Source organism: Hemiscyllium ocellatum, chromosome 40, assembly GCF_020745735.1.
Source record: "Hemiscyllium ocellatum isolate sHemOce1 chromosome 40, sHemOce1.pat.X.cur, whole genome shotgun sequence".
NCBI lineage: Eukaryota > Metazoa > Chordata > Chondrichthyes > Orectolobiformes > Hemiscylliidae > Hemiscyllium > Hemiscyllium ocellatum.
Genome location: NC_083440.1, coordinates 19,989,877 through 20,010,982, shown reverse-complemented (window position 1 = coordinate 20,010,982; position 21,106 = coordinate 19,989,877). Strand labels below are relative to the sequence as shown.

Sequence of the window (21,106 nt, the reverse complement as noted above, 5' to 3'; positions counted from 1 at the left end):
TTGAGCCAGTTCTGTATCTGAATGGCTAGTTCTCCCTGTATTCTGTGACATTGAACCTTGCTACCCAGTCTCCCATGGGGAACCTTGTCAAATACCTTACTGAAGTCCATATAAATCACTGGACATAGGTTTGCTCGCTGAGCTGGAAGGTTCATTTTCAAACCTTTCCTCACCTTACTAGGTAACATCTTCAGTGAGACTCCGGATGAAGAACTACTGGTGTTTCCTGCTTTCTATGGATCACGTCCACGGGTCTGTCCTCATCGATCCTCTTTGTTACTTCTTTAAGTTTGTGAGACATGATTTCCCACACGCAAAGCCATGTTGACTACCCTTATTTAGTCCTTGCCTTTCCAAATACATGTACATCCTGTCCCTTAGGATTCCCTCCAACAACTTGCCCACCACCAGTGTCAGGCTCACTGGTCTATAGTTCCCTGGCTTGTCCTTACCATCCTTCTTAAACAGAGGCACCACGTTTGCCAACCTCCAGTCTTCTGGCACCTCACCTGTTACTATCGATGATACAAATATCTCAGGAAGAGGCCCAGCAATCACTTCCCTTGCTTCCCACAGAGTTCTTGGGTACACCTGATCAGGTCCTGGGGATTTATCCTTTATGCATTTCAAGACACCCAGCATTTCCTCCTCTGTAATATGGACATTTTTTTCAAGATGTCACCATCTATTTCCTTACATTCTATATCTTCCATGTTCTGGTGCACTGATGCAAAGTACTCATTTAATATCTCCTCCATCATCTGCAGTTTGACACATATGGTGTATATGGATTTCAATGAGGCATTTGATTAGGTTCCCCACTGTCGGCTACTGCCCATAATACAGATGCATGGGATTGAGGGTAATTTAGCGGTTTGGATCAGAAACTGGCTAGCTGAAGGAAAACAGAGGATGGCGATTCATGGAGAAATGTTTGTTCTGGAGTTCAGTTACTGGTGGTGTACCACAATGAACTGTTTTGGGGCCACTGCTGTTTGTCATTTTAACAAATGACCTGGATGAGGGCACAGAAGGATGGGTTAGTAAATTTGCAGATGATGCTAAGGTTGATGGAGTTGTGGGTGGTGCTGAAGGATGTTGTAGGTTACAGAGGGACATAGATAAGCTGCAGAGCTGGGCTGAGAGGTGGCAAATAAAGTTTAGTGTGGAAAAGTGTGAGGTGATTCACTTTGGAAGCAGCAACAGGAATAAAGAGTACTGGGCTAATGGTAAGATACTTGGTAATGTAGATGAGCAGAGAGATCTCGGTGTCCATGTGCATAGATCCCTGAAAGTTGCCACCCAGGATGGTAGGATTGTTAAGAAGGCTTTTATTGGTAGAGAGATCGAGTTTAGAACATAGAAAATAGAAACATAGAATAATACAGTGCAGAACAGGCCCTTCAGCCCTCAAATAGTGCACCGACCTGTGAACTATTCTCGGTTCATCCCCCTACACTATCCTAAAATCATCCATGAGCTTCTTTAAGGATTGTTTCAATCTCCCTAATGTGGCTGAGTTGACTACATTGGCAGGTGGGTCTTTTCACACCCTTACTACTCTCTGCGTCAAGAACCTGCCTCTGACATTTGTCTTAAATCTATCATCCTGGATTAGTGCTGGAAAAACACAGCAGTTCAGGTAGCATCCGACGAGCAGTAAAATCGACGATTTGGGCAAAAGCCCTTCATCAGGAATACAGGAATACTTTAAATCTATCACCCCTCAATTTGGAGTTATGGCCCCTCGTTGAAGCTGACGTCATCATCCTCGGAAAAAGATTTTCACTGTCTACCCTATCTAATCTTCTGATCATCTTGTATGTCTCTATCAAATGCCCTCTGAGCCTTCTTCTTTCCAATGAGAACAGACCCAAGTCTCTCAGCCTTTCCTCCAGACCAGCCAACATCCTGGTCATGCTGTAGCTGTCTAAAACGCTGGTGCAGCCGCACTTGGAGGATTGCGTTCAGTTCTGGTCGCTGCATTATCGGAAGGATGTGGAAGCATTGGAAAAGGTTCAGAGGAGATTTGCTGGGATGTTGCCTGGAATGTAGGAGAGGTCTTGTGAGGAAAAGCTGAGAGATTTGAGGCTGTTAGAGAGTAGAAGGTTGAGAGGCGACTTACTGGAGATGTATAAGATAATCAGAGGGTTAGACAGGGTGGACAGTGGAAGCCTTTTTCCTTGGATGGTGATGGCTAGCACAAGGGGACATAGCTTTAAATTGAGGGGTGATAGACATAGGACAGATGTCAGAGGTTGGTTCTTTACTCAGAGAGTAAGAGGGGCATGGAACTGCCACAGTAGTAGACTCACCAACTTTAAGGTCATTTAAATGATCATTGGATAAACATGCAGATGAGAATGGAATATTGTAGGACAGATGGGCTTCAGATTGGTTCCACAGGTCAGCACAACATCAAGAGCTGAAGGGGCCTGTGCCTGTACTGTGCTGTAATGTTCTATGTTCTCTCACTGAACGTGGTAGTGCAGGTAGGTATGGTCGTAAAAATGACTTCGAGCATGCGTGCCTTCATTCGGAGGGGCATTGAGTATCAGGATGGATAAGTTATCCTGCAGCTTTATAGAATGTTGCGTATGGTTCTGGTTAGCACATGACCAGAAGGATGTGGGTACTCTGCAGAAGTTACAGAAAAGGGTTACCAGGATGTTACCTGGTATGGCGGGGTCTGTAGCTATGAAACAAGGTTGGACAGACTGAGTTTGATTTCACTGGAATGCAGGAGGTTGATAGGATTTTATGAGCATGTGAATGGTACGGATTGTGTGGAATGGATGAGGCTTTTTCCCAGGAGCCAGTTACTAGGGAACACAGGTTCAAGGTGTGATGGAGGAGGGGGATGTGTGAGGCAGGTTTTTCACATACAGGGTGGCGGGGTGTGGCTGGAACATGCTGCTAGAGAGAGTGGTGGATGCAGATACAACAACAGCATTCAGGAATCACCGGGCCACACACATGAATAGGAAAGGAATAGAGGGATTCGAATCCTGTGAGGGAAGGCAGCTTTATTATGGAAGGGCAAGGTGTGTCAGTGCAGGCTTGGAGGGCCGAAGGGCCTGTTCCAGTGCTGCATTGTTCTTTCTCCTTTGTTGATGTATATCATAGACCTTTATCCCTGTCTTCAGATATAAACGGGTGTCTCTCAGGGCACTCAGTGAGGGGCAACTGTTTCCTGAATCCATCTGCTCTCACTCCCAATATTGAAAGAATCAACGGCCACAAGGAAACGTTCAGAATGCTTTTATTGAATGCTGTGCGATGTGATTCCAGTGGAACAGCTCAGTTACTGGGCGTGGGGGGGATTCCAAGGTCAGCTTGCAACGTCACAGCAGCTGTTCAGATGTCCTGTCACACCATTCCCTGAGCACGGCCTGAAGCGTTTCCAAGCTGGAAGTGGTTGACGTAAAGAGGGAATAGGGGAGGTTTTGATTTGGAATCATCAATCCCATGGTGCAATAGCATTGAAGCATGGCCCAGCATTGGTTGCCCAGTTAATAATCAGCCTGGAGGTGGTTAGGGTTCGCTGGCTTCATCAAGCACTCCAGACTATTAGGGACAGAGGCAGCAGGGAGACAGGGAGAGCCCAGTGGTCAGGATCGAGAGGGAGGGAAAAGGCAGGGAATTTCTTTACAAACAGCATTTGATGGTGAAGAGAGAGAGAGAGATACAAACAATGCTCTGGGTCTCTCTTAGAAGTACTCAATCTTATCAAACAGCTTCTTGTCTGTTTAGATATCTGACAGTGAGGGTTTCTCATCAGAACAGGACAATGGCTGAAACATCCGCACGTGTATGTCATCATCAACATCCCCAATCACAACCTGCAACACGAAACAAAACCAATGAGTTTACAAACGATGATCCTCACAGCGGCCTCTTGGAGCATGAAGCAAACATCCTCAAATAACACCACTCACTCAGTACAACCCCCCATCAGGGAAGAGCTTCCCCTGGACTGTAACTCCAAATCATTTTCTGTAACCTCCACTCGCAATAACCACCCTCCCTATCTCTGTAAGCCCCTCCAGCCCCAACATTCCCTCACTATCTTTGTAAACTCCTCTAGCCCCTACACCCCCTCCCTATCACTGTAACCCCCTCCAGCCCCTGCACCCCCTCCCTATCTCTGTAACCCCTACAGTCCCTCCCTATCTTTGTAACCCCCTCCAGCCCCTACACCCCCTCCCTATCTCTGTAACCCCCTCCAGCCCCTACATCTCTCCATGTGTCTGTAACCCACCAGCCACTCCAACTCCTCCCCAACTCTGTAACCCCCTCCAGCCCCTATGCCCCTTCCCTATCTCTGTAACCACCTCCAACCTCTACACCCCCTCCCTATCTCTGTAACCATCTCCCGCCCATATACACCCTCTCTATCACTGTTTCACCCTCCAGACCCTACACCCCCTCCCTACCTCTGTAACATCCTCCAGCCCCTGCACCCCCTCCGATCTCTGTAACCCCCGACAGGCCCTAAACTCCTTCCCTCCCTCTGTAACCCCCATCAGCCACTCCACCCCCTCCCTATCTCTGTGACACCCTCCAACCCCTACACCCCCTCCCCATCTCTGTAACACCCTCCAACCCCTACACTCCCTCCCATCTCTGTAACCCCCTCCAGCCGCTACACCCCCTCCACCCGCTACACCCCCTCCCTATCGCTGTAACCCCCTCCACCCCCTCCCTATCGCTGTAACCCCCCCAGCCCCTTCACCCCCTCCCTATCTCTGTATCCCCCTCCAGCCCCTACACCCCTTCTCTATCTCTGTAACCCCCTCCAGCCCCTCCACCCCCTCCCTATCTCTGTGTCCCCCTCCAGCCCCTCCACCCCCCTCCCTCTCTCTGTATCCCCCCCCCCAGCCCCTTCACCCCTTTGTCTCTCTGTCACCTTCCAGAAGAAGTGGTGGATGTGAGCTCTGTCCCAACATGTAAAAGGCGTTTGGATGGGTACATGGGTAGGAAAGGTTTGGACGGATATTGTCCAGGAGCAGGCAGGTGGCACGAGTTTAGTTTGGGATTACGGTCAGTGTGGACTGGTTGGACCGAAAGGTCTGTTTCCATGCTGTATGAGTCTATGTGTCTATAATCCTTCTGATCTTTCTACCTCCTCAAACCCCGAAAACATCCCCCATCTTTGTAACCAGCTCCAGTCCATACAGCCCTCAGTCATTTCTGAGCGACTACATTTCCAAATATCTCCCTCGCCCCTCACTGGGGCCGTTCCAGAAATCTCTGATCAACTATATCCCAAACAATGTCATCCTCCTGACTTGGGACATTCATTCATTGAGCTCTGAGAGAAACGGAGTGCAGCAGCGGGCAATCATCTTCAAAACGCTGAGCTGAGAGGGTTTTCCCAATGATGGGAGGTGGGATATTCATCAAAGGAGGGTGCAAATATGTCTGGTGAAACAGAGAACAATGAAGTGCAGATTGGATTGAGACATGAATTAGGACCACGAGAGGGATGATTAGGGTGAGGATGTCAGGAGATTGTCCGCTTGATCAGATTGGAAAGCTCCCAAGAAGGCAGCATGGAAGGCAGCAGGAAGAGGGATTGATCCAGACAGAGTGGGAAGGTCAATGTCACACGGCATGCTGGGTAAATGTGGAAGGACAGGATGAGAGAGATGAATGGGACCGAGTGTGAGAGCAGATCACAAAGACAGGAATGGCTACAAGCAGGAACAACATCCTGCTGGGTCAGTACAAAAGGGGAGTTCAGCACACAGTCAGATACTCATTGAATTGCAGAGCAGGATCCAGGGTTGGAATGAACAGGGCAGTATGTAATCCGCCTGGTCTCTACAAAGAGCTGTGGAAACTCGATTGATTCTGTTTACACACCTTGATGAAGTAATTCATTCCAGCTACCACTTGTGAACGATATGAGATCGAGTGATAAACATGCAAAGGTCTCTTCAACTGCTCCAAAACCGAGGGCTGTAACTGGAAACATCACAATAGAAAGGAACAGAAAACATCAGCGTTACTGCAGAACACATTCACGGTCAGAGGGCTAGTCCTGAGGAAGTGCCGCACTGTCAGAGGGTCTGTACTGAGGGAGTGCCGCACTGTCAGAGGGTCAGTACTGAGGGAGTGCCGCACTGTCAGAGGGTCAGTACTGAGGGAGTGCCGCACTGTCAGAGGGTCAGTACTGAAGGAGTGCCGCACTGTCAGAGGGTCAGGACTGAGGGAGTGCCGCACGGTCAGAGGGTCAGGACTGAGGGAGTGCCGCACGGTCAGAGGGTCAGGACTGAGGGAGTGCCGCACGGTCAGAGGGTCAGGACTGAGGGAGTGCCACACTATCAGAGGGTCAGTACTGAGGGAGTGCCGCACTGTCAGAGGGTTAGGACTGAGGGAGTGCCGCACTGTCAGAGGGTTAGGACTGAGGGAGTGCCGCACTGTCAGAGGGTCAGTGGTGAGGGAGTGCCGCACTGTCAGAGGGTCAGTGGTGAGGGAGTGCCGCACTGTCAGAGGGTTAGGACTGAGGGAGTGCCACACTGTCGGAGGGTCAGTACTGAGGGACTGCTGCACTGTCAGAGGGTCAGTACTGAGGAAGTGCGGTACTGTCGGAAGGTCAGTCCTGAGGGAGTGCCGGAATGTCAGAAGGTCAGTCCTGAGGGAGTGCTGCACTGTCAGGTGGTCAGTGCTGAGGGAGTGCCGCACTGTCAGAGGGTCAGTACTGAGGGAGTGCCGCACTGTCAGAGGGTTAGGACTGAGGGACTGCTGCACTGTCGGAGGGTCAGTACTGAGGGACTGCTGCACTGTCGGAGGGTCAGTACTGAGGGACTGCTGCACTGTCAGAGGGTCAGTACTGAGGGAGTGCGGTACTGTCGGAAGGTCAGTCCTGAGGGAGTGCCGGAATGTCAGAAGGTCAGTCCTGAGGGAGTGCTGCACTGTCGGAGGGTCAGTACTAAGGGAGTGCCGCACTGTCGGAGGGTCAGTACTAAGGGAGTGCCGCACTGTCGGAGGGTCAGTACTGAGGGTGTGCTGCACTGTCAGGTGGTCAGTACTGAGGAAGTGCCACACTCTCGGAGGGTCAGTACTGAGGTAGTGTCGCACTGTCGGAGGGTCAGTACTGAGAGAGTGCTGCACTGTCAGAGGGTCAGTACTGAGAGAGTGCTGCACTGTCAGAGGGTCAGTACTGTGGGAATGCTGTATTGTCTGTGGGTCAGTGCTGAGGGAGTGCACTGTCGGAGGGTCAGTACTGAGGGAGTGCTGCACTGTCAGAGCATCAGTGCTGAGGGAGTGCCACACTGTCGGAGTGCCAGTACTGAGGACGAGCCGCACTGTCGGGGGGTCAGTCCTGAGGGAGTGCTGCACTGTCGGAGGATCAGTACTGAGGACGAGCTGCACTGTCGGAGGGTCAGTACTGAGGGTGTGCCGCACTGTCGGAGCGTCAGTATTGAGGGAGTGCTGCACTGTCTGGGGCTCAGTCCTGAGGGAGTGCTGCACTGTCGGAGCATTAATTCTGAATGAATGTTGTATTTTCAGTTCTGATCGAATGCTGCACTCATGAATGATTTTCCTGTGATGAAATCCCTGGTGTACAACTCAGAACGTCTCCATCCGCCTGGGAGAGTACATTGAAGATATGCTAATCTCATGTTGAACTGTTCTGAAACTGATGTTTTCAATGCATTTGAAGGATTGTTATTAAATTTCAGGCAGGACATTTTTCCACAGAGATATTTACCCTTGCATCAGGTTGGAACATGACAAGGCTGCCTCCCGATATGATCCGATGTGCAGCAACAGGGCTGATCCAGCTCACTGTGAGAAAGACGGAGGAGTTGGTATGAGCCATCCATCACTTCACTATCCTGACAGTTCCTGGGAAAACAGCGATGGGGCATCAAGTGATGCAACATAGCATGATATAACACAACGGCTCCATTAGCAGGTCCAGAGCAGAAACTTCATTTCAGCTTTGGGACAAGTAAGAAATATTTCCAAACCATTGAGAAAGTTGGGAGGTCGAATCCCTATTGGCATGAACTTGCTCCTCAGAGCGACTGGCTCCGGAATCTGGGTCAGCTGGACAAGGTGAATACAGCAAGGCAGCTGAAGGGAATGATGGGAACTTGTGTTCAATGACAGTGTTGAAATTGTCAGCAGGAAACAGGGCAAGGCAAGCTGCTGGGAAAGGGAAAGGATTCCACTTTTAAAGGAGACGCTGTCACTTCCAAAATGTGGTTTGGTGGAAATTACAATGAGTAATAGAAAATATTGGAGTGAGCTTTGCTCCGTATCTCACCCTGTGCTGTTCCTGTCCTGGGAGATTTCCTGTGGATCTAATCTCATGGTATCCCCGTCTTGGGAGAGTTTGATGAGGGCAGGATCCTGGGGGATTACTCAAATGAATGAATAATTTTAATAAAGTTTATTTTTGTTGCGAGTTTGCAGAAAAGCTTTCATGTGTTGTCACGTTTCAGTGCCATTCTGAAGAATTGAAGAATACGACAATGAAGGATAGCTTCAGATTAAAGAGTCCATCATCAGTGAGCCAGCACATCATCCATGATGCCTGAGTTAGCATTCCCCCATCTCACTTCACCTCCATCCACACAGGACCATCCAACAACAAACTCACCCATCCTCAGGCCCCATCTTTCACCACTGGGCCCACCTCAGCAAAGGCACCTCCGCGGATGTAGCAGCCACCAAATCTGATGTCACTTCCTGTGTTCACCAGGAAAAGTAAGACCGGTCGCACACAAGGTCTTCATTTGGAAAACATGCCTCACACATTGAGCCCACTCTCCCCTGTGCTGGGTGTACACTCCCTCTCACCAGCCTACTCTCCCCTGTGCTGGGTGTACACCTCCCCTCACTGGGACCACTCTCCCCTGTGCTGGGTGTACACACCTCCTCACTGGGTCAACACACCCCTGCGCTGTATGTACACTCCTCCTCACCGGGCCCACTCTCCCCTCTGTGTGTACACTCCACCTCACTGGTTCCACACTCTCCTGTGCTGGGTGTACATCTCTCGTCAATGGGCCCACTCTCCCCTGTGCGGGGTGTACACTCCTTCTCACTGGGTCCACTCTCCCCTGCGCTGGCTGTACACCCCTCCTCCCCAGGTCCACTCTCCCCTGCGCTGGCTGTACACCCCTCCTCCCCGGGTCCACTCTCCCCTGTGCTGGGTGAATACTCCCCCTCACTGGGCCCACTCTCCCCTGTGCTGGGTGAATACTCCCCCTCACTGAGCCCACTCACCCCTGTGCTGGGTGTACATTTTTCCTCACCGGGCCCACACTCCCCTGTGTTGGGTACACCCCTCCTCACCGGGCACACTCTACCCTGTGCTGGGCGTACAATCTGCCCTCACCGGACCCTCTCTCCCATGTGCTGGTTGTACACTCTTCCTCACTGGTCCCACTCTCCCCTGTACTGGGCGTACACCCTTCCTCACCGGGCCCACACTCCTTTGTGATGGCTGTACGCTCTTCCTCACTGGGCCCGCACTCCCCTGTACCGGGCCCACCCTAGCCTGTACTGGGTGCACACACCCCCTAACCGGGCCCACTCTCCCCTGCGCTGGGTGTACACCCCTCCTCACCCGGCCGACTCTCCCCTCTGCTGAATGTACACTCCCCCGAACCGGGCCAACTCTCCCGTGTACTGGGCTTACTCTCCCCCCTCACCAGGCCCACTCTCCCCTGTGCTAACTATACACTCCCGTAACCGGGCCCACTCTCCGCTGTGTTGGGTGTACACTCTGCCTCACAGGGCCCACTTTCTCCTGTGCTGGGTGAACACCCCCACACACCGGGCCTACTTTTCCCCGTGGAGAAAGTGAGGACTGCAGATGCTGGAGATCAGAGCTGAAAATGTGTTGCTGGGAAGGCGCAGCAGGTCAGGCAGCATCCAAGGAGCAGGAGAATCCAGGTAAGGACACATGCCCGAAACGTCGATTCTCCTGCTCCTTGGATGCTGCCTGACCTGCTGCGTTTTTCCAGCAACACATTTTCAACACTTTCCCCTGTGCTAGGTGTACTCTCTCCCTCACCAGGCACACTCTCCCCTGTACTGGGTATACTCTCTCCCTCACCAGGCACACTCTCCCCTGAGCTGGGTGTACTCTCCTCCTCAGCGGTCCCGCTCTCCCCTGTGTTGGGTCTAAACTCCTCCTCACCAGGCCCACTCTCCCCTCTGCTGAGCGTACACTCCCCCGAACCGGGCCAACTCTCCCCTGTACTGGGCTTACATCCCCCTAACCGGACCCACTCTCCCCTGTGCTGGGTGTACACTCCCCCTCACAGGGTCCACTCTCCCCTGTGCTGGATTTACACCCTTCCTCACCGGGCCCGCTGTGCTGGCCGTACACTCCCCGTCACGGGGCCCACTCTCTCTTGTGCTGGGTGTACACCCCTCCTCACCATGCCACTCTCCCTTGTGCTGGGTGTACCGTCCCCCTCACCGGGCCCATTCTCCCCTGTGCTGGGTGTACACTCCTCCTCACCGGGCCCACTCTCCCTTGTGCTGGGCGTGTGCTCACCCACACCGGGCCCATTCTCCCCTTTGCTGGGTGTACACCCTGCCTCACCGGGCCCACTCTCCCCTGTGCTGGGTGTACACCCTGCCTCACCGGGCCCACCCTCCCCTGTGCTGGGTGTACACCCTGCCTCACCGGGCCCACTCTCCCCTGTCTTAGGTGCGCACTCCTCCTCACTGGGCCCACTCTCCCCTGTGCTGGGTGTGCACTCCCCCTCACCAGGCCCACTCTCCCCTGTGCTGGGTGTGCACTCCCCCTCACCAGGCCCACTCTCCCCTGTGCTGGGTGTACATTCCTCCTCACCAGGCCCACTCTCCTCTGTGTAAGATATAGGGTTAAAACTGTGCAGCATAAGGGAAGAGGTGTTGCTTCTGCAAAAGCTTACATCATAAACTTGGGCTGCATATGCAAATACTAAACAGTGAGAAGTGAAAACAGGTAGAATTATCAATGACTAATAGGGCTGAGCAACCATGCATCAGGGTGTACCAGCAACAGGAGAATAGTGTGCCAATCGTAGGGGGGAATGTACTCAATGGACGGAATTTAGTTTGGCAGGATGATCACACAAAGACAAGAAACTATGCCAGGATAGTCACAAATAAGGAATTAGATAAATAAGTGTAAGGGGCGACAGGGTTAGAATTATGGGAGAAGTAAATAGAGGCGGAGTGAAGCTCGAGCTTGTGATAGGCTGCACGCTACAGCAAAAGTAACCAATGGGGTAAAAGGGAGGACCGAGAGATGTAGCTGAACTACATAAATCTGAATGTAACCCTCAGATCGTGAGGCCTACTCATTAGACACCCGTCTAGCAAGTATGTTTCAATCAAATTCACTGCTTCAGAATTTGACTCGGATGGAAATTTATTGATATGTGAGCTATTGATATCTTTTACAATTATCAGCCAAATGGTTCCATAAAGGGCTTGTACTGCACTGCAATGTTCTGTGTTGTATGAATCTAACTTCCTTTATTAGCCAAGCGTTTCCATTACGGGCCTGTACTGCGCTGTCATGGTCTAGGTGTCTAACTTACTTTATTAGCTCAGTAGTTCCATAAAGGGTCTGTACTGCGCTGTAATTTTCTATGTTCAATGAATCTAACATCCAAAATTAGCCAACTGGTTCCATAAAAGGCCTATATTGTCCTGTAATGTTCTCTGTTCTAACATAGAGTATTAGCGGAGCGGTGCCATAAAGGGCCTGTACTGTGCTGTAATTTTCTGTGCTCTATGAGTCTAACTTCCTTTATTAGCCATGCAGTTCCACAGACGGATTGTATGTGCTGTGATCTACTATGTCCTATGAGTCTAATTTTATTTGTTAGCCGAGTGGTTCTATAAAAGGCCTGTACTGCGCTGTAATGTTCTATGTTCTGAGTCTAATTTCCTTGATGAGCCAAACGGTTCCACAAAGTTATTGTACTGTGATGTCATGTTCTATGTTGTCGTGGTGTGACTTCCTTTATTAGCTGAGTGGTTCCATGAAAGGTCTGTATTGCACTGTCATGTTCTATGCTCAATGAGTGTAACTTTCATTTCTAGCTGAACAGTTCCATAAAGGGCCTGTACTGCATTGTAGTATTCTATGAGTCTAATTTCCTGTATTAGCCGAATGGTTCCATGAAGGGCCTGTACTGCGCTGTCATATTCTAAGTTGTATTAGTCTAAATTCCTTTATCAGCCAAATGGTTCCATAAAGGGCCTCTACTGTGCTGTAATGTTCTATGTTGTAATAGTCTAACTTCCTTTTTTAGCTGAGTGGTTCCATGAAAGGCCTGTACTGCACTGTAATGCTCTATGTTCTTTGAGAGAGAGCCAAGCAGGCTAAGATAAAAGGTAGGGAGGAGGGACTAGGGGGAGGGGCGATGGAGGTGGGATAGGTGGAAGGAGGTCAAGGTGAGGGTGATAGGCCGGAGTGGGGTGGGGGCGGAGAGGTCAGGAAGAGGATTGCAGGTTAGGAGGGCGGTGCTGAGTTGAGGGAACCGACTGAGACAAGGTGGGGGGAGGGGAAATGAGGAAGCTGGAGAAATCTGAATTCATACCTTGTGGTTGGAGGGTTCCCAGGCGGAAGATGAGGCGCTCCTCCTCCAGCCGTCGTGTAGTTGTGTTCTGCCGGTGGAGGAGTCCAAGGACCTGCATGTCCTCGGTGGAGTGGGAGGGGGAGTTAAAGTGTTGAGCCACGGGGTGATTGGGTTGGTTGGTTCGGGCGGCCCAGAGGTGTTCTCTGAAGCGTTCCGCAAGTAAGCGGCCTGTCTCACCAATATAGAGGAGGCCACATCGGGTGCAGCGGATGCAATAGATGATGTGTGTGGAGGTGCAGGTGAACTTGTGGCGGATATGGAAGGATCCCTTGGGGCCTTGGAGGGAAGTGAGTGTGGAGGTGTGGAACTTGCGGAACGCTTCAGAGAACACCTCTGGGCCGCCCGAACCAACCAACCCAATCACCCCGTGGCTCAACACTTTAACTCCCCCTCCCACTCCACCGAGGACATGCAGGTCCTTGGACTCCTCCACCGGCAGAACACAACTACACGACGGCTGGAGGAGGAGCGCCTCATCTTCCGCCTGGGAACCCTCCAACCACAAGGTATGAATTCAGATTTCTCCAGCTTCCTCATTTCCCCTCCCCCCACCTTGTCTCAGTCGGTTCCCTCAACTCAGCACCGCCCTCCTAACCTGCAATCCTCTTCCTGACCTCTCCGCCCCCACCCCACTCCGGCCTATCACCCTCACCTTGACCTCCTTCCACCTATCCCACCTCCATCGCCCCTCCCCCTAGTCCCTCCTCCCTACCTTTTATCTTAGCCTGCTTGGCTCTCTCTCTCTTATTCCTGATGAAGGGCTTATGCTCGAAACGTCGAATTCTCTATTCCTGAGATGCTGCCTAACCTGCTGTGCTTTGACCAGCAACACATTTGCAGCTGTGATCTCCAGCATCTGCAGACCTCATTTTTTACTCTATGTTCTTTGAGTGGAACGGGCATAATTAACTAAGTGGTTGCATAAAGGGCCTACTCTAATGTTCTATATTTGGTGTTAGTCTAACTTCTTTTATTAGCCAAGCAGTTCCATAAAAGGTTATACTGCACTGTAATGTTCTATGTTGTATTAGTCTAATTTCCTTTATTATCTGAGCGGTTCCATAAAGGCCCTGTACTGAACTGTAATGCTCGATGTTGTATTAGTCTAACATCTGTTATTAGCCAAGCGAATCCATAAAGAGCCTGTACTACACTGTCATGTTCTATGTTGGATTAGTCTAACTTCCTTTATTAGCAGAGTGGTTCCATGAAGGGCCTGTACTTGTGAGACGTGATTTCCCATGCACTAAGCCATGTTGACAATCCCTAATTAGTCAATGCCTTTCCAAATACATATACATCCTGGCCGTCAGCATTCCCTCCTACTACTTACCAACCACCGATGTCAGGCTCACTGGTCTATAGTTCCCTGGCTTGTCCTTACCACCCTTAAACAGTGGCACCACGTTAGGCAACCTCCATTCTTCGGCACCTCACCTGTGCGATCAACGATACAAATACCTCAGCAAGAAGCCCAGCAATCACTTCCCTGGCTTCCCACAGAGTTTTTGGATACACCTGATCAGGTACTGGGGATTTATCCACTTATACATTTCAAGACATCCAGTACTTACTCCTCTGTAATATGGACATTTTTCAAGATGTCACCATTTATTTCCCTACATTCCACGTCCTTTTCCACAGTAAATACTGATACAAAATACTCGTTTAATATCTCCTCTCTCCTGTGGCTCCACACAAAGGCCACCTTGCTGATCTTTGAGGGGTCCTATTCTCTCCTTAGTTACCCCTTCGGCCTTAATATATTTGCAAAAACCCTTAGAATTGAGGAGAATACAATTTGTCAAAGCTATCTCACGTCCCCTTTGTGCCCTCCTGATTTCCCACTTAAGTATACTCCTACTTAAGTGAAATGTTGTAGTGTTCTCATTTATTATTTCAGCTATGTCCTCAGTCTCCACGTGATACTCTTTACCTTGTTCCCACTCTTTCCGATAATTGCCTGTGTACTATTTAAAGATATTTTCAAAGTAACTTGTTCAGAGGTGTTACTATGCATCTGTGGAACTGGTAGACCTTGAACCAGTGCCTTCTGGCTCAGAGATAAGGACACTACAACTGTGCCAAAAAAGCCCCTTCTTTTCCTAAGTGAAGGTTAACCATAAATCTAATCTCATGTGCTCTCTTCACTCCTCTTCTGACCACCTCCATGCTTTCCATCTACAGTTCAGGGTTAATGAAGTAAAGAAAAAAAACCTAAAACTGACATGAGAAGTAAATTTTATTAAACATGTTTACATAACATGAGTCTGAATTCCATTTAAAAGCACAGGGGAATGTTCAGACAACTGCTGCAGTTAGGTATTTTCCAAGCAGCTGTTTTTAGCCCAATAAAGGGAGTAGAACCTTGTGAATCTGTGGTTTAACTCTTCCAGCTCAGCAGTCAGGCAGTAATCAACCTTAAAGTTCTCAACCGCTCCAATCATACCTGCCTCCCCCACTAAACCTCAGTGAGTTCTAGACACCTACCACTCACTCAGTGTAAAAACACTTGCCCCTCACATCTCCTTTAAACTTATCCTCTCTCATGTTAATTGCATGTCTCCTAGTATTGGGCATATCAACTCCGGGGAAAAGGATTCTCACTGTCAACTCTATCTCAATTGAACAGACTTCAAATCAAGCCTCCCCTCCACTTCCACTGCACCACAGAAAACAACCCATGTTTTTTAAGCCGCTCCTTATAGCTCATACCCTCCAATCCGGGCAGCATCCTGTTCACCCTCTTCTGCACCCTTTCCAAAGCCTCATTATTCTTCTTATGTGGCAACCAGAAGTGATTAGATTAGATTACTTACAGTGTGGAAACAGGCCCTTCGGCCCAACAAGTCCACACCCACCCGCCGAAGCGCAACCCACCCATACCCGTACATTTACCCCTTATCTAACACTACGGGCAATTTAGCATGGCCAGTTCACCTGACCCGCACATCTTTGGAATGTGGAAACCCACGCAGACACGGGGAGAAGGTGCAAACTCCACACAGTCAGTCAGTCGCCTGAGTCGGGAATTGAACCCGGGTCTCAGGCGCTGTGAGGCAGCAGTGCTAACCACTGTGCCACCCACTAAGTGAACACAATGCTTTAACAGATTATCGACTCGCCAGGCCTCGTGACCTCTCCAGTGGCTAAGGAGGATACCAAGACCATGGTCAAGACCCCAGCAAACTCTTGGCTCACTCAATAAACTGGGGTAGATACCATCAGGACCTGGGGACTTATTCACCTTTACGCTCTTCAGGTGACCCAGCACTACTACTTTTTTGATCTCAAAATGCTGCAGCATATTAGCATGGTCCACACAAATCTCACTATTCCCCACACCCTTCTGGGTGAATACTGATGCAAAATACTCATTTAAGATCTCACCCACATTCTCTGCCTCCAAGCATACATTTCCTCCTTTATCCTTGAGAAATAGAATGCCTTGGGATTCTCTTTAACTCTAAGAGGTCATTTCAAGGCCCCTTCTTGCTCTCCTAATTCCCTGTTTAAGTTTTTGTTCTCTTTTCTTTATATCCCTCACAGGCCCTGTTCAATTTTAGCTTCTTAAACTTTATATATGATTCTGTTTTCCCTTTTGACGAAATTCACAACCTCACTATTATCCACGGTCCCCCTTACCTTGCCATCCTTATCCTTCCTCCTTTCCAGAACATGCTGGTCTCAATATAGAAACCCTGGGAACTTCACTCCAAACATTGCTCCAGCTGGATAAATGTTCATTGGCCATTACTTTCTCTTTCCTCACACTCAAGTCAATTTTGTCTCCAAGTTGCCACTGCAGCTTGGACGATGACCTGTAACCATCCTCACTAATCATATGGAAATGCATGTGTATCACATCAGTAACGCTGCCCTCATCTACTCTTTCCATTAATTCAAAACCTTTCAGCAAGTTACCAATGCACAATTTCCCGTTGATGTTTCCTAACCACCTTACCTTTCCCCACATGACCACAAGCTTTTCCCCAAATAAAGGTTGCTAATACTCCTCCCATTACCAGAGTCAAACTGACAGGGATGGAACTGCCAGGAATGACCTCACAACCCTCTTCAGAACAAGCCTGCAATATCAATCCTCCAGTCTCCTGACACCTCCTCCCAGTCCAAGGGAGACTCTAATGTTGGGGACAGTGGCGCCACAGTTTCTCCTCTCACTCCACTCAGAATTCTTGGATGTGTCTCATCCTGTCCCAGTTTCCCGCTAACCCCGAGTGCCAACACCATTTGGACAGTGACATTCACAGATCAATGTGGACTTCAACAGTTTCCTCATTTCCCCTTCCCCCACTTCACCCTAGTTCCGAACTTCCAGCACACTGTCCCCATGACTTGTCCGGACCTGTCCTACCTGCCTATCTTATTTTCCACCTATCCACTCCACCTCTCCCTCCTCCCCAACCGACCTATCACCTTCATCCCCTCCCCCACTCACCTATTGTACTCTATGCTACTTTCTCCCCACCCCCCACCCTCCTCTAGCTTATCTCCACATTTCAGGCTCTCTGCCTATATTCCTGATGAAGGGCTTTTGCCCGAAACGTCAATTTTACTGCTCCTCGGATGCTGCCTGAACTGCTGTGCTCTTCCAGCACCACTAATCCAGAATGTGGTTTCCAGCATCTGCAGTCATTGTTTTTTACCTCATTGATTTTAATCTTAGCACAAATCCTCTTGCAAGGATGCCTGCCTTGAAGTTTTCCTCCTCTCTCTACAAGAATCTCAGGGAGTCCCTCTCCCACTGGTCATTTCCTCTGCCCTGAAGCTCTTCAACCAAATAAACTCACTACCACAGCCACATTTGTTTCCTCAGTGCCTGCCTTCATAACCAACTCATCCCACACAGACTCCAGACTACCTTTAAACCAGCAGAGTTCGGACCAGAACAGGACAAAAGTATAAACTACAGATTCAAAAACATCAGCAATGGTTCTCCTTCAAGATCCTCCACTCCACACTCGCAGCAATGCCTCGGCACCTAATCTCTCTACAGTCAGCCCTGCCTCAGCTGAGGGCCACACTCTCTCAGAATTGCAAAGGACCCACTCTGTATTACATCCTCAGGAGAATTCATACTCTCAACAAATAGTATTTCAACTCCATCTCAAACATCAAAAACTGTAAGTACAACAAACTTTTATCTACCCACCTCCATAACCAGCGCTCCTCAAATATTCCAATAGATTCCCCTGGCCTCTGGAACTGCTCGGATGCCATTAGCCATGCGGCTGGTGCAGCTGTCACCCCCACATTGATTGATGTCACTTCCGCCCCCATCATGGCCACCCCCACAGCCACTCCCGCCCATCACAATTCCTCATGCACCACACGTGACATCACTTCCATCCCTCACATCATCGCTGATGTCACATGCTCACTGACTTCTGCCCACCCCCACTGACATGTTTGCCACCACTTCCGTCCCCAATAAAGCCACTCACCTGCATTCTGCTGACACGCCCCCCCCACAGATCCCACTGTCACCATCCCCTCCCCCTCCCCCCCAGAACCCTGAGGGTAACACCACCCCCATTCCCCACACCACCATACCCACTCCAGTTACAGGCTCTGTCCCCACTCCCAACTCCACACCAGATCCCAGTCCTGCCGAGTTTTCACCATCCCTCCAGACCCTCCCCTCACTGAGGACGAACAACCAGTCCTCAGCAAAGGACTCACTTTCATCCCCCTCCGTCCACGCATCAACGAATTTAATACACGCCGTGACGTCGAACACTTCTTCCGCTGCCTCTGCCTCCGAGCTTACTTTCACAATCAGAACTCCCATTCACCTTCCGAGGACCCCTTCGCCCAGCTCCGACACACTGCATCCACCTGGACACCCCACACTGGCCTATTACACGCCCTCGACCTCCATTGCCCACTGCCACCTGGACATTAACAGCCTCAGCCTGTCTACCCCCCTCCTTCACGCCAACCTCTCACCCTCAACGTGCAGCCCTCCAATCCCAATCTCACCATCAAGCCAGCAAATAAAGGGGGTGTGTGGTAGTCTGGCGCATTGACCTCTACATCACTGAAGCCAAACGCCAACTCAAGGACACCTCTTCCTACCACCCCCTCAACCATGACTCCACCCTCCCCCCCCCCAAATCACCAAACCATCATCTCCCAGACCATACAGAACCTCATCACCTCAGGAGATCTCCCACCCACAGCTTCCAACCTCAGTCTGGGAAACCCCGTACTGCCCGTTCTACCTCCTTCCCAAGATCCACAAGCCTGACCACCCTGGCCAACCCATGCACCTGTCCCACTGAACTCATTTCTACCTACCTCGACACTGTCCTATTCCCCCCCAGTTCAGGAACTCCCCACATACGTTCGAAACACCACCCACGCCCTCCACCTCCTCCAAGACTTCCGTTTCCCCAACCCCCAACGCCTCATCTTCACCATGGATATCCCATCCCTCTACAACTCCATCCGCCATGACCAGGGCCTCCAAGCTCTCCAGTTCTTCCTCTCCCAACTTCTCCAAGAGTACCCTTACGCCGACACTCATTCGTTTGGCAGAACCGGTCCTCACCATTAACAATTTCTCCTTCGAATCCTCCCACTTCCTCCAGACCAAAGGGGTAACCATGGGCACCCGTATGAGCCCCAGCTATGCCAATCTCTTTGCTGGCTATATAGAACAGTCGATCTTTTGTAATTACACCAGCACCACTCCCCACTTCTTCCTCCGCGACATTGATGACTGCCTTGGCGCCACCTTGTGCTCTCACGAGGAGGTTGAGCAATTCATCAACTTCACCAATACATTCCACCCTGACCTTAAAATTTACCTGGACCATCTCTGACACCTCCCTCCCCTTCCTGGACCCCTCCATCCCCATTAATGATGACCGACTTGATACCGACATTTTTTTTTTACAAACCCACTGACTCCCACAGCTACCTGGATTACACCTCTTCCCATTATACCTCCTGCAATAATGCCATCCAGTATTCCCAATTCCTCCACCTCTGCTGTATCTACTCCCAGGAGGACCGTTCCACCACAGAACACACCAGATGGCCTCCTTTAGAAACTACAATTTCCCTTCCCACGTGGTTAAAGATGCCCTCCAACACATCTCGTCCACATCCCACACCTCCGTCCTCAGACCCCACCCCTCCAACCATAACAAGGACAGAACACGCCTGGTGCTCACCTTCCACCCTACCAACCTTCGCACAAACCAAATCATCCGCCGAAATTTCTGCCACCTCCAAACAAACCCCACCACCAGGGATATATTTCCCTCCGCACCCATTTCTGCCTTCCACACAGACCCTTCCCTCTGTGACGACCTGGTCAGGTCCACACCCCCCTTCAACCCACCCTCCCGTCCTGGCACCTTCCCCTGCCACCGCAGGAATTGCAAAACCTGCACCCACACCTCCTCCCTCACCTCCATCCAAGGCCCTAAAGGAGCCTTCCACATCCATCAAAGTTTTTACCTGCACATCCACCAATATCATTCATTGTATCCGTTGCTCCCGATGCGGTCTCCTCTACATTGGGGAGACTGGGCACCCCCTCAAGCACTCTGCTAGGAAACATCTCCAGGACACCCACACCAATCAACCACACCGCCCTGTGTTCAAATATTTCAACTCCCCCTCCCACTCTGCTGAGGAATATGGAGGTCCTGGGCCTCCTTCACCACCGCTCCCTCACCACCAGACATCTGGAGGAAGAACACCTCATCTTCCACCTTGGAACACTTCAACCCCAGGGCATCAATGTGGACTTCAACAGCTTCCTCATTCCCCCTTCCCCCCACAACACTCTAGTTCCAAACTTCCAGCTCAGCACTGTCCCCATGACCCATCCTACCTGCCTGTCTCCTTTCCCGCCTATCCACCCCCCCACCCCCGCCATGACCTATCACCTCCATCCCCTCCCCCCTCACCTATTGTACTCTATGCTACTCTCTCCCTACCCCCCACCCTCCTCTCACTGATCTCTCCACCCTCAGGCTCTCTGCCTTTATTCCTGATGAAGGGCTTTTGCCCGAAACGTCGGTTTTACTGCTCCTCGGACGCTGCCTGACCTGCTGTGCTCTTCCAGCACCACTGATCCAGAATTTAGAGGGATATGGGCCAAACGCCGCCAAATGGTCCTGGTTCAGTTTCGGAAATCCGGTCAGTCCGAATGGGGTCGGGTCAAAGAGCCTGTTTCCACGCTGTGTGTGAGTTATCTCTCATTCGGTTTGATTCCACTCACCCACTCCGTCCTTCCCCGGGCCAAACGTGCGTGACTTTCTCCTCAGTATATCTGCACGTTAACAGTTTTTGGCTCACACCGATACTGTTTTCTCAGCCTCACTGAAAGGATTTTAGCGGAAACCTCCACAGAGACACAGCGCCATGGCCCCGCCTCGCGATGACCGATTTAAACGATAACGCCCCGCCCCCTCCCACCGCGAGCTCGCGCGGAGACGGTTGAACGGCCGCGTCTC

At 50.6% G+C, this 21,106-nt stretch overlaps 1 protein-coding gene across 3 annotated transcripts; it reads right to left on the bottom strand.

Annotated features, from left to right (window-relative positions):
- Positions 1–3,254: 3,254 nt before the first annotated feature.
- Positions 3,255–21,040, bottom strand: LOC132834545 (cystatin-B-like). Of its 3 annotated transcripts, none has more exons than XR_009647202.1 (5): positions 20,872–21,040; positions 13,945–14,048; positions 7,721–7,857; positions 5,869–5,970; positions 3,255–3,842 (listed from the first exon to the last, which is right to left on the bottom strand). XR_009647202.1 is itself a non-coding variant. In XM_060853476.1 (4 exons), exons 2-4 carry the CDS (start codon positions 7,829–7,831, stop codon positions 3,750–3,752), a joined length of 306 nt encoding a protein of 101 aa, XP_060709459.1. In that variant the 5' UTR covers positions 7,832–7,857; positions 20,872–21,040; the 3' UTR covers positions 3,255–3,749. The 3 variants fall into 3 exon arrangements, 1 of the variants encoding a protein (XP_060709459.1); XR_009647203.1 differs by having other exon boundaries at positions 7,721–7,797; XM_060853476.1 differs by lacking the exon at positions 13,945–14,048.
- Positions 21,041–21,106: the final 66 nt, after the last annotated feature.

Bases quoted from the DNA above. Each gene is read 5' to 3' on its own strand.
- LOC132834545 (XM_060853476.1), bottom strand. From the start codon at position 7,831: ATGGCTCATACCAACTCCTCCGTCTTTCTCACAGTGAGCTGGATCAGC. The intron at 5,971-7,720 runs GTAAATATCTCT...TGATGTTTCCAG, and splicing joins TGTTCCAACCTGATGCAAGG to TTACAGCCCTCGGTTTTGGA. The intron at 3,843-5,868 runs GTGTGTAAACAG...TTCGTGTTGCAG, and splicing joins GAATGAATTACTTCATCAAG to GTTGTGATTGGGGATGTTGA.